The 13,977-nt window shown below is 41.4% G+C and overlaps 1 protein-coding gene across 1 annotated transcript in view; it reads right to left on the bottom strand.

Moving 5' to 3' along the window:
* loxl2b (lysyl oxidase-like 2b) overlaps positions 1–13,977 on the bottom strand; it is a 77,610-nt gene that overhangs the window by 26,586 nt on the left and 37,047 nt on the right. The window contains exons 5-6 of the mRNA XM_083979097.1: positions 9,219–9,435; positions 2,097–2,280 (exon numbers count right to left, since the gene is read on the bottom strand). Coding sequence (XP_083835223.1) covers positions 2,097–2,280; positions 9,219–9,435 — 401 coding nt within the window. The remainder of the gene's footprint in view (positions 1–2,096; positions 2,281–9,218; positions 9,436–13,977) is intronic.

The raw sequence follows: 13,977 nt of genomic DNA, 5'->3' as shown, positions 1-13,977 counted from the left end.
TTCGGAATTTTATTTTAATAGTTTTACAACAAACTGCTGATTTCTCGGCATGAAACGTGATGTTTTAAACAGGTAGAGGACATATTTTTTTCTCATGGCACAATTCAATCGAATCGCGAAATAAAACTTTGACTCCCGTTCACTTACATGGAGACTTTTTCGAGTTGAGGACCCATGGCGCCGTTACTTCCTGCTTCCGCTTAAGCTCTCTATAGTCAAAGGGGTAGGTTCTTTACCTTTAATCATCGGTGCATGTTGTTTTGAGATCAGCAGGGCAGAGAAGTGAGCTGCTCAGCTAACACAATGGAGGTGAATGGTGAAGATCCCCTGTCCCTCATCAAAGTCATCAAATACACAATCCAACAACTCCGAAACGCTCTCATGGATAAGTAGTGACCGTCACATTCACCGAACTATGAGATAATAATGTAACATTACAAGATAGAGTTGTTTTCGAGGCAAATGCATAGCCGGAACTAAATTCCAGACATGGCTGCTGGGCAGAGTGAGTTCTGAGTATTTGCTTCATGTGTCGTAATGTTACATAATTCTACATGATTATTTCATAGCGTGGTGAATGTGCAGGTCACAACTTGTCCACCAGAGCGTTTTGAAGTTGTTGGAGTTTGATGAGGGAACAACAGAAGTTACACAGTGGGGCTTTAAAGGTACAGTATCAAAGCTCTGTATACTGATCAGCTCCAATAAGCAAGTCACAGTTTCCACCTAACAGCATCTGAACTGAACAGGGAGTGATGGGTCAGAGGTTTGTGTTTCAGTACAGACACAGGTTTTCCACAGTCTCCTCTCAGCCGAGCTACACTCGCCCTTGTCTGTATTTTTCCTCTTGCAGTAAACTTCGAATCTAAGCGGAACGGAGAGTTTTCAAATATCCTCGCAGAGAGATATGCGAGCTCATACCGGCTCAGGAACCGATCCCCCAACCTCGCTGAACCTGCGCTCTGCAGCTAATCCTGTTCCACCAGGCTAAATCGCTCTTACCATCGGGCCTGCGAGTTCATGATACCCTGCTCGGTGGCACAAAAGGGGGTGATATGCGGAGGAGGGCATAGAGGATAGAATTACCGCCCAAAATGTTTGGGATATGTGGTTTTGCAACACAGTCATAACCTCTCATCACATGCCATGCAGGCCGTATACACGGACAGTCGTTCCAACAATAAAGACTGTCTGTGGACTAAGTACTGTGTGTCTAGTCCGGGCTTTTTTTAGGGTTTTCTGTACATGAGTATATGCGTGCCCAGTGTTCATGTCTTTATGCTTTAGCCATTGGTTGCATAATACATCACAGGAGAAGAGGGAGTGGCGGCAGAGTTGAGAGCGGCTCTCCGGCTTAGATTGCAGGCTTCTTTTTATGCATTAGGTTAATTTAAAAAAAAAAAAAAAAAAAAACTTTTCCTCAGAGCCAAATGTGCAAGCTGGAAAAAACTCAAATGACCTTTCTTGCATAACCTTCGTCTTGTGTTAGCTTTCTGCTACCATCTATGGTGTTCGGGTCAGTTTTGACCCGTGTTTTAAATCAGCTGTAAAATACAACTTTTTTTTTTTCATCCAATTTGCTTTTCTTCTCTTGGGTACATTGTTAGGCTTCCTTATCCATGAAAAATTGGTTGTAATATTTTTTGGGGGTGGGCCCCTGGGCCTTTTTTTGTCAGTATACTGTACTCCTTGTCTTCCATTGAACTTTCCTCTTGTGAGCTCTCTGCTACCATCTACTGTATGGTGTTCGGGTAAGTTTTGGACCGAGTCTTAAATCAGCTGTAAAACACACTAAAACAATTATTTATCATTCCATGTGTTTCTCATCTCTTGGTTACATTGTTAGACTTTGTTAGACTTCCTTATCCATGATTGGATTCATTGTTCTTATCGTAATAACCGGGTCAAAATTGACATCACAAATGTCATCATTTTAACCAGAGCATTTTAGATTTTTGTGAATTTTGTGAATTTTTTAATTTTGTTTAAATAGAGGTGCCTAACAAAGTCAAAAAGCCTTGATGCTATAAACAAATTTATGTGGTACTTTGTGTACCCGAACACAAGAGGAGGGATAAATAAAAGAGAGAGCATACCTTGTCCCAGGCGGCCTCCAGACAGGGCCTCCACGGCCGTACCGAAGCCCAGCTCTCGACACACCACCGTGGCCGACAGCAGGTTCCAGTTATCGTCACATATGGTGCCCCACTCTCCGTTCTTCAACACCTCCACTCGGCCCTCGCCTACGATGGCCCCACCGCGAAGACGAACCAACGCTTGCTGAGGAGTTCAAACAGAGACGCTGGTTTTAAAAGACAGAACAGAATATGAGATGTTCATATTCTGAAACCGCATATTTAGGTTATTCTTTTTTTCTCAAATATTAACAGACTCAGCTGAAAGTTTGGAATGTCAACTTTTCCTCCTGATGCCGAGGCGGCAGACTGGGTGGCTTCATGGTTTATACAACATGCTATTAATGCGGTTCTCCCATTAACCGTTTAGGAAAACTGGAAATGTTTAATTTTACAAGTAAACACATTAACAGCAGAGTTCAATCTGATTTACTGCCATTTGTATCCACACAGTAAAAGCCAGACATGTTTATGTGTGGGCTTGGAGGATTACATCCTTCCTCCTACTGTAGACACCTCAGTCTTACAGAGAGATTAACACTGGAAACCTCAAATGTTGAGCATCCAGGAAAGTGATGCATAATCCTATGAAGAAATTAAACAGTGTGTGAATTTCACTGAAGAGCAGAATCAAAGACTAAACTGAACTCCATGATTCCTATGATAAGTGATGATAATAACATTTGCAACTGGCTGTAATTTGTTCAGAAATATATATTTTATTCAAACAAACAGGACACATGATTATAAGATAGTACAAGTACTGTGTGAACAGAGATAGAAAGAAACACATTAGTAGACTGACTTCCATCAATAGGAAGATCTATTTCATCCTGGCTGGTACTATGTGATGACATCTTATTTAACTAGTGCTGAAACAATTAGAGAATGAGTCAAAAGTTAATTGAGAAAAATTAGCAGCAACAATTAGAGATCTCAGTTTAGGATTGAATTCTAAATCATTTATATTATTAAATTAAAGCCTTAAAGAACTTGGACATTGCAATTGTATTGTGTTCTGTATGCTATGAAAATGATTCAAAAATGATAATAAATCTAATGATAATAAACTGAATCAATGTGGAGAGAAAATGCACATAAATATGAACACAATGGAAATGAGGAATCAGATTCATTCAGTGTGATGTTACAAACCAGAGGAACTATCAGAATGATACAATCTGAAGGGAATATAGTGTTTAATGTGTATCGGTGTATAAGAAAGACTTCCCCAGCAGCCTGCAGGTATAGCTGCATCAGACAGCGGGTGTCAGCTTTGTTTTTTTCCAAGTAGTAAAACGTCTGGTTTTAAGATCAAATTCCTTTGAGTCAGTCTGTCTGAGGGTAGTGGAAGATTTGAGATGTGATGTCAGGCACGGCGCTCGGCGCTGTGGAACGTGACAGAGAGCAGGCACGCTCTACGGAGACTTAAGACTCATGAAAATGTCTTTTTTTTTCAAAGTTTTGTGTTGGTGACAGTAAGAAGAAAATTCTGAGGCCAAGACTCAGGATCAGTGGGGAACTCCTCTCTCTGGAGCTGAAAGGGAGTCAAGTGAAGACTTACTGTGGGTTTGCAAATAAAAACTCATAATAACACCATGATCTCTGTGTTTATCTTTCAGGATCACAGCTGACTATCATCATTAGATTTGCTTAAATGAAAGCAGTAGCAGTAAAACTTAAGATCTGACATCCATTTGATTTAAGAAAGTGACAATGGCTGATGTCAGGGTAAGGTTGTTGTTAAATAACTAAAGATCAACCAGATACCAACACCATCTTGAATTCATACAAAGGCCCATCAACTGATGAAAACACACAAAGCATGGCCAAATATACAGCACTGTGCAAAGGTTTAAGCCACTGCAGATGTTTTGATTTAGATTGATGATAAAATAATCTCCAAAAGGCATAACGTTCATCATGAAACACTCTTTTGCAATGTTTTAAGCAATATCAGTGTATTGTTTTAGTTTTCTACAGTTTTCTACTGTGTTTTAGTGAAAAAGGGAAACAAAGCAGCAGCCTGCAAACGAATGGGAAACCCAGGAGACTTGAGCTCTCAGAGAACTTTGACCAAGGTATCAGACAAGAGATTTACTATTTACACGCTGTGATAGTTTCCAAAGGGGGGGCTATAGGTACTAGGGATGGGCATGATTAATCGATGATCGATTATTGATCGTTAAAAATTTTATCGATCACGTTCATTTTTTATCGATTTATTATAAGGGATCATGTAGAGGGCAGATGTTGTTATGTAGAAATATTTTTTTTTCATAACAACCAATAAACTCTATATTATTATTATATATTATTATTATTACATGGTTTAAGAGTGAAATCATTCATTAAATATGACGGGGCACGCTTGTGTCGCGGACTCGGTGCAACAGAGACGTGAGCTGTGACACCGCGGCTCCGCCCGCTCTGATCAGCAGGTTTGGTTTTCAGCAGCGGTGTGGAAGGAGCCTCCACTCTTTCTGTAAGTTACAAGCTACAAGTCATTTATCTAACATCACAATTAGTCCGAAGCTGTTTAACGACGGTTAAAATGAAACTTAAGGTAAATATCCTGCATAGTTAGTTTCTCTTTTCTGTGCTCCTGATCAGAGCGCCGCTCCGCCGTGTTGGCTACAGAAATAACAATAAAACACACGCTTTCACATTTTGAAAGTGCTTGCGATTTTTTTCGTACAAGTGCAGCCAAACACGAGGCTGAAGAGAGCAGGACAGCAGAGCTGCTCTGACAGCTCAGCTGCAGGTGAGCCAGGCAGCGCAACGGTGCTTTTTTTTTTTTTTTTTTTTTTAATGCCGGTGTCGGCACGGTCCCTGCAGGTGAAGCACAAGCACACAGACGTCTGTGTATGTTGTTGTCTGACCTTCCTAAACGGGGACTGCCCTGGATTACTGGCACACGCCATAGCCGCACGCATTCTGTTATTAAATATGAAAATTAATATTCATATTAATATGAATATTAATATTAACGATTAAATCGATAATTGATCGTTAATTTCCCCGATGATCGATCAAAAAGATTTCTTCAAATGCCCATCCCTAATAGGTACTAACTATGCAGGGTGGCAAAACCTTTGCTGCTGGTCCTTTTACTTTTCTGTCTTTTTGAAAATGTGAAAGATGGAAAAAAAAGAAGATATTGTTTAAAATATGAAGGGAATGTGTCGTCTGTAACTGTATGCCTTTTGGAGATCATTCCACCTTCCACTTGATTAAAGGAGACATATTCTGCCCCCTTTACACAAATTAAAATAGTTCCCAGGTGTCTTAAAGACATGTCTGTGACATGCTTTGGTCAAAATACCCCAAGCATCAAACATCACAGCTCTTTTCATCCTCTCAAAACAGCCCTGTTCAGAACGGCTGCTTTCAGTGCCTGTCCCTTTAAATGCAAATTAACCACTGCTTGCCCCACCCCTCCTACCGGTACCAGGTAGGGGTGGGGTTATGCAAATTCAAATCCTAGTTACATCACTGGAAGACAACTGAGGGAACTGCTGGTAAAACCACATGGATTTCAACCTAAGGAGCCTGAAAATTACAGATTGTTTTTGTCAATTCTCATATTTTGGGGGCCGGAAGGCAAAACAAACACCCAAATAAAGAGTCTTTGAAAAGTGATATTTCCATAATATGTCTCCTTTAACTGTTCAGATTAACAGAAATTTGGACCAGGGGTGTCCAAACTTTTGCACACCGCTGTATTTTTCTATTAGCTGCAGCAGATGGTGTACCCCCCCCCACAGAGTCCTCAGTCTGGGATTACATGAAGAGACAGAAGACACTTAGGCCCCATCCACACGAAAACGCGGCTTCACTGAATCCGATCTTTTTCTTAATCGTTTTGATCTCCGTAAACACGGCATCGTTTTCAAAAATATCTGCGTCCAAACTGATCCAGTGAAAACGACCCAAAACGCTGTAGTACCTACATACTGCAGGCGTGTGTGTGGAGTGTGTGTGTCGCTGCAGCGCTGCCTGCCACACATAAACACTTAAAACAGCTGAAGAAGACGGGAAGTCCCCGCTGTAATTCAATAGAAGAAGAAGTTCCCCGCTGTATTCAAACTCAAACATGGGATTAAATGTTGACAGGGAGTCGTGTCAGAGTAAATATGATGATCAGTGATGATTAAACAGGTGCGATTCAGCCGCAGCGTCTGAGCGACGCGACGTTAGTCGGCCGTTGTTGTTGTTACGTGCATAGACTGTCAGTGTGCAGCAGCTGCTGCAGCAGCGGTGTGTGTGTGTGTGTGTGTCAGGTTACAGGTAGAGTGGCGGGGGGCATCATGACATCATCGTTTCTGAAAAAGTCCGTATTGGCCGTCCAAACGGAAACGCTGGGGCGGTGTTTTCAAATTTTCCCACTCTGGGACCCGTTTTCAAAAAATACCGTTTTCACCCCCTGAAAACGCCGGATCCGTCTGGACGCGAGGCCAATCCGATAAAGTATTTATCCGGATTCGAAAAAAACGAATTCGTCTGGACGGGGCCTTAGACAGCCTCAATCCACACAGGAACTATGGCAACTTTTGCAAGATGTTTGCAAGTGTATGAAGTTAATCCATAAATAAAGAATATTCATAGCATTATTTTTGAAAGCATCTTCACTTTACTTACAGTGCCTAAAACTTGTACTGTACGTGTGGACACACCAAGCATCCTCACCAGACTGGTGAACATGAAATGAATATGATCCATGTACAAAATCACAGCAAATGAACTTGTTCTGGTTTCAGTCAGGAATCTGCTCCCATTCACAGAGCTGGGGCTCCAGTTGATGGATGGGGCAGAGGTCAGACTGTGGAGGCCAGCTCTTCAGCAAAATGGGAAAACTATGCTACAGAGGGAAGAAGATGCCACAAAAATGTTGCCACAATGTTGGAATCCCACTATTTTTTGTTTCCCTTATCTGGTAACAAGGTTAGGCAAACCATGACCGATATCCCCAGATCAGACTTGTCCACATCTGGCACTGGTGAACAATAGAACATAATAATGAAATAATGAAATTAAAGAGGAAACAAATGTTGCATATTTGAGTTATTTTTCAAATGTGCTGTTCAGACTTGCAGAGTTAGTCCCCTCAGCTAATCCAACAACGGAGAGACACCGTTGCAATTGCAAACATGTCAGGAGGAAAGCGAGAGAAGATTTTCCATCTTGGATTCTCAGATCAGTTTTTCACGATGTGCAAATTGTGTAAAATCTGCCACAACAATACAGTTTTTACTGTCTCTGGTTTCATGCTCAGGGACATTTGAGGAGAAGAAAAGTTAGCTGACATTGGCGAGGCTCTCTGTGAAGATACATGTTTTTCCTTCGCCTGTACCAAAAACTTTTACTACATCATGTCATCTGTGAAACCCTCGGGTGAAGATAATTCATTGTGAAACGTCCAAAGCAGCTACAGCTGCAGTTCACAGAGTGACACTGCGTTCTGAGCGTCGGTCCAACCAAAACACTGCAGCACCCACCCATCACATGTCAGCCAGTGAACTGAACTGAACCAGTCACCTCCTCTGTTTACCATTTCAGTTCACCAACACCAGCCATGGACACAGAGGAGGACAACCCTTACACACTAATGAGTGAGTCAATGTTGTAGTATCCACTTAATGTCATTGGCCTATATTACACCAATGTGATGTTATAGCTCTAAAATCAGCACAGAATTAAAATATTCTGACTTGGAAAACTGTGTGTAATCTAGATACAGATAGTCTGAACTAGGGATTGGGGCAAGACACTACAGGCAAAAACAATGTTTTTTCATGCACTGATGAATTTTGACAATTTTGGGCTATTTTTCTTCCTTAACATGTATTCTTTCAGAAAAGTGGAAAGAAATGGTAGAAAATCCACATTAAAAGTGGAAATGTCACCATAAGTTAGCAGCTACTGTGACATACAGTACTGTGCTATGCCTGTTGTCTGACCCATGTCATGTCAGGTTGTAAAGCCTTTTCTCTCCTGAACAATTATGTAGGAAAATTGTCATCTGCTCCGTATCCGCAACCAATCGTAAAAGTATGATTTACATTAATAATCTAAGGAATTTTACTGTACAAGTCTTTCAAGGCTGTTTTCTCAAAATGAGTTTTTCCTCAGACTCTGAGCCTGAAATCTCTGCTTCAGCAGCACTTACAGACACCAAACCTTCCAGACTTATCCTGTCTATATTCTGAAGGTTTTCACAGAGAAGATTGTTGATATATCATTCACAGCCTGATTTATACAATGTTTTATTCCTAAAAACATGGCAATATTAGGGCTGGTGACAGTAATTTCTTATTTACAGAGTGATACAAAGAGATATCCCAAATCCCCTCTGTAAAAACTTCTGACTCTAATATGTCAACAAAATAAAACAAGAATTTTGAAAGTGGCTTTATCCGTTGTTCAGATTTCTGTTATGGAAATAATATGAAAATTAGTGCATATTTCATTAGATATTGCCTCGTTTACATATTTAAACATAAAATGTGACAAAACTTGTAATACAAAAAATATTTGTTTTAATGTAAGTGATAAACTTGGGAAGTTTCATCTGTTGGTTAAAATGTTTACCCTATTCACCCCCCTTATGATTTTTCAGGGCCGATACTGATACCGATTATCGGTAATCAAGGAAGTCGATAACCAATATGTAGAACTCATATTCATTTGCAGTGAAAATAAAAATTTTGGTGTCAACATTCAGAATAACACACCTGGGATTGGACTAAATACAGTAAACTGCTGGCTCACCGGAGTGCCGTGTAACCAATCAGTGATGGCTGTGGGCGGGACATGGTTACACAGCCAAGAGCGGTGACTACAGGCGGCTGCATCAGAGCCGAAGGAGCGCGTTTTTTAAAATACATTTATTTTATTGGTTTTCGATGAATAAAACGGTGGTGATTATCGTAAAAATGCCAAATATCGGTCGATATTTTCAGCCATCCCAATAAGTGGTTGACCTCTAGTCTGAACAATGGCGACAGAAAATCAAAAGGACAGAAGGAATCAAAAACCTTTTTGTCAGTTGTATAACACAAATCTAAAATGAATGACTCCTACCTCTTGTCTGAAGGCCTTCCTGAATCCCGTCATGGGCGTCGGTGAGAAGGCTCTGCCGGGCACGCAGCTCACCACCACGGGCAAGCCGTCGCCGCAGGTGCCGTTGGCCTTCAGGGATGCCTCCTGGCCCAGTTTACAGCTGGACAAATGGGCTTCGTTGCCGGTGCAGTTGACGGAGTAGTCCCAGTACGAGGGCTTTCTCCTGCGAGCAAACATTCTGCACAGATGGAGGAGAGAGAGCAGGTTCACTGACTCTGATTCACTGAGGTCATTCATTTTCAACAAACAAGTGTTTAAGTGAATTCCTTTTAATGCACTGTGGGAAGCTGTTGTGCTTATACTATATCAATCATGTGTGATGTAAATCTGTGCTCAAATAAAAAAAGTGATTATCAGTTTTTAAACAAATGGTGCTTTACATGTAATTATATCTGCACTCTTTTCTTAATCAATGTAATTATTCATTTTGGGCAAATACTGTGTACTGTGTGACTGGGAAACAGGATTTGATCTCGCTAAAGGCAAAAAGACTAAAGCAGCAGCTGAATCTGTGCTGTTATGAAAACTCATGAAATGCCAGTGTTTCAACCAATAATTAAAGAGGAACTATACAGGATTTGTAGCTTAGCTGAGCCACATGTTTGTTAATTAAACAGCTTTGGAGTAATTGTGATGGTTTAATAAATGGCTTCACTTTTTACGAGGGAGAATGGAGGCTCTCTACGTGCCTGTCACGTATTGTGTCTGTAAACCATGTAACCCATAATCTCTTGTTTATGACAGATAAAACTATACAAATATATACATCGTATATATAATTATATCTACCGCTTTATTGATTGATTTCTTGACGGCTTCATTGTAAACAAATGCACATGGCCGAGAAGAGGGTTAGCAAAACAGCGGAAAAGCTACCGGTCTTACATAGTTCCTCTTTAATGCATTCACCAATATTTGAATGAAAATCATCAGAAAGCTGTATCCCGACACAGTGAACCTCGACCTATTCTAATTACATTAGCATATTGCATAATTAATACCAAAAGCAAAAGGTTAGCTAACAGCTGGAGAGTTCATTATCTTCCATTATGAACTTGAACAAACTGGGGTTAATGACACTCTTTCAGGCCTGCTGTGACGCTAATCTGTTGTACGCACAAAAAAAGAAAAAGAAAAAAAAAGACTGAAACAGGGACAGGCAGCATTTGCTTTTCATTTGGGAGCTGGCAAGGAGGAAGCTGCAGACTGGAGGTTGTCCAAGGCTCATGTCCTGAACCACAGTCTGAGGACTGGTGCTGCTATCTATATGCAATCTGAACACAGCCATGATGCATAACAGGACTGTTCATATGGAGCAGCGATCGGACAAACTGAGGCTGCAAGGGTTTGTCCGCATCATCAAAATCTCTTAGTTCGGCTTTGATCGACTCAAATGCCTCTCTTACGCTCTTTACTTTCTATTTAAAATGAATGATTATGCACATCATCATTATCATCAGTGTGGGCCTTTAAATGAAAGGGAACATTGGCTGTGCCTCGATGCCAAAGGTTTGACAGCTGTATAATGTCCTCTGTGGCTCTGAGGGAGCTTTGTCAAGTCTGAGAACATAACTCAAGGGTCATGACATGAATCATCTTGGCTTAGGTTGCAAACTCTGGTCTTAAGAGTTAGTAGAGAGCTGCTTTATGAGAGGTGTAGCAGCGGGTTGGAACTTGACCCATACCACAAACAAGTGTAGACTTTAATCTGATAAATAAAGAATTCATTTTCCAGTATTAAAGGAGGCATATTATGCCCCCTTTCCATAAATTAATATAGTTCCCAGGTGTCTTAAAGACATGTCTGTGACATGCTTTGGTCAAAATACCCCATGGATCAAACATCACAGCTCGTTTCATCCTCTCAAAACAGCCCTGTTCAGAACGGCTGGTTTCAATGCAAATGAACCACTGCTTGCCCCGCCCCTTCTATCGGTCCCAGGTAGGGGTGGGGTTATGCTAACTGGAATCACTGGAAGACAACTGAGGGAACAGCTCGTAAAACCACGATTTCGATCTAGGGAGCCTGCACACATTACAGAGTTTTCTGTCAATCCTCACATTTTGGGGGCCAGAAGGCAAGACAAACACCCAAATATATGTTAAAGTCCCCCTCCCGCGATCCTTTTTGGTTATTTTAAAACATTCTCTGTGGTCTTTAAATTGTGATTATGAAGTTTTTAGTCAAAATCACAAAACCTGTGCCATTTCCCAGGGCTCTCCTTCTGCACAGCACCAGCAGCTCATTAGCAATGCGCCTCTGGAGGGTGGGCGGAGACTGCGCTGCCCCGCCCAGCCACCCCCTCGCTGACAGCTGGACACTGTACAATTACCGATTCAGCGCGTTTAGCGTAAAACTGCACACTGGGATTCGATCCCAGACTTGCTAACGGTGCAAGCTGCTCTACCAGGTGAGCTATACCTGTTATACCTTGGCAGCGACACCGAGCTGTCCAGCCTTTCACCTCTGAGCCAGATGCAGAGCGGGGCGGGAGCTTGTAGCACTAGTGCCCTCCCCTGGAGCTGTGACACGTCAGCTCCAGTCTCCCTGAAACTGCCAGTTTGCGTCTGCCGTTGGTTCACAGCAGTTTGAAGGCAGAAAAACTCAGAAATGCAATTTTGCACTTCCTTTTCTGCTGATATGTCCTCTAACACAAGAAAAATGCCACAGGAACACGTGAAAAGCACAAAAAACACGATTTTCATGGGAGGGGGTCTTTAAAGAGCCTTCAAAAAGTGATATTTCCATAATATGTCCCCTTTAATTCAACCATAATGGGCTACAAGACGCGTATATGTAAAACCCAACTCAGGACTACAGATACATCTCAGTGCACATCTTGCAGACTACAGCCAATCATCTCACAGTACACTCGGCTAATCTGTGCCGTTTACTGTGCCTGGGATCTTTTTTTTTTTTCCCCTGACTTCAGTCTTAAAGGCAGTGGCTCCCTACAGGCATCATACAGCGAGTATCCCGTTAAATGTGCAGCGGTGAGCCTGAGGCAGCAGAGCCGCCTGAAGGAGAAACGCTGGGAACAGATGTCTGGTCTGCTGTTTCATAACTGCACAGCTCACACAACTACAAATGTGAAGCCAACAGATAGAAAGTATGAGATAATGATTACGCTGAGGACAGTTAGAGCTGGAGGCAGAGGCGTCTCCAGAAGGGGACGCTCACACAAACATTAGATTGTATTACTGAAGCAGCAGCACAGTAGGAGGGAGGGGGAGACAGGATCTCTACATCACTATGTTCAAGGGTTAGCTGTGGATGGAAAACGTGGAAGATGTGTATAGGTGCAGTACCATATATTTTTTTCTATTATTATAATTTAATAATGACAATAAAGCCTCTTTGAATCCTTGAATCCATATCCCATTTCTTCATCTGTTCATCACCAGCTCATTGTCTCAGTCAGTTTGTTCAGCGCACATTCACAGGAGTCCTAAAAGCAAAACTTTTACCAGATGTGAGACCCGGGGACAAAATTCTATTTAGATGTGTATCTGTGTGTACTCAGATTTATTTTCTCAGACTTTCTCCGAGTTAATCCTGTGGTCAGGGATCTTCACCTGCATGTTTTTCTGCAGTGTCTCACTTCTCTGTTTATCATCCTGCCTGTTGTTGATCGTGACATTTAGAGATATTTTCATAATTTGTTTTATTTTATTTTATTTGGTCCGTTCTTTTGGTCATGGGTTTCAAACACATCTTTTTTTCAAAACCATCTCTGTACAACAACATCTAAAAGCAAAACTCTACCCAGATGTGAGACCTGCGGACAAAGTTTTATCAGATGTGTAATGTATCTGTGTATCAATTTGGGTCCAGTAACACTGGGTTTAAACACATTCACCATTTCCACGTCTTATCTCATTAATACTTTTAATTTAACTTAAACATCTTTGAGGGACGCTGGTTAAATTCAAAACTACACAATTAAGATTATGAAACTGCAGCAGCCCTTGGCTCTGTGTCCTGTAAAAACACGCTGCACGCGTTTCATGGGGCTGCAGCAGGAGCAGGGCTGACACGTAGATGGAAAGTTAAGGAGCCGTCGCCGTCTCTGCTGTGGTTACCTAAAGCAGAGGAAACTTCCAGCCAGCCCAGGCAGACAGACAGTAAATTCAAGGTTAACTCAAGTGCTGGAAGTTTTATGGTACGCCGCGATTAACCTGTGGCCGCCTGCCTACAAGCTTCCTCATGTAAGCAAGATTTAGATCCCTAGCTGCACATTACCACAGCTCTGTGGAATGCTGCACTGATGCTGGACGTACGTACAGGAGTCAGGCTGGGGCTCAGAGTGTAATGTCAAACACATAACACACATGTTACATGTAGAATTCAGGGTTATTCAGGTGAAATACACAAGAGGGTTATGTATTTCACCCTGGTGGTGGTTTTCTTAAATTACAAGAACTACATTTATATACATTAATGTGAATTTAATCGATTATCTTTGTTTTATTTAAATGGACGCTTCACACATCCTCCTAATACACTTTACTGCCCTCCCTACCCAGACTCTATTAACTTTGATTCTATTTGCACTTTATCAATCTTTCATGCATTCCACTGTATCATAATCTCTGTTTTTTCAAACTTTCCGTTTGCACTTTTTTCTAACATAACACACATGTCTATTTGCACTGTAAAACATACTACTGTACCTTATGGTTGCACAAATCATCATCATCCAGTTTGTAATATTTTTTC

The sequence above is a fragment of the Trachurus trachurus genome, assembly GCF_905171665.1.
Source record: "Trachurus trachurus genome assembly, chromosome: 9".
Classification (NCBI taxonomy): Eukaryota; Metazoa; Chordata; class Actinopteri; order Carangiformes; family Carangidae; genus Trachurus; species Trachurus trachurus.
Note: the sequence above shows the minus strand (reverse complement) of the source record. Positions and strands in the feature narration are given on the sequence as shown.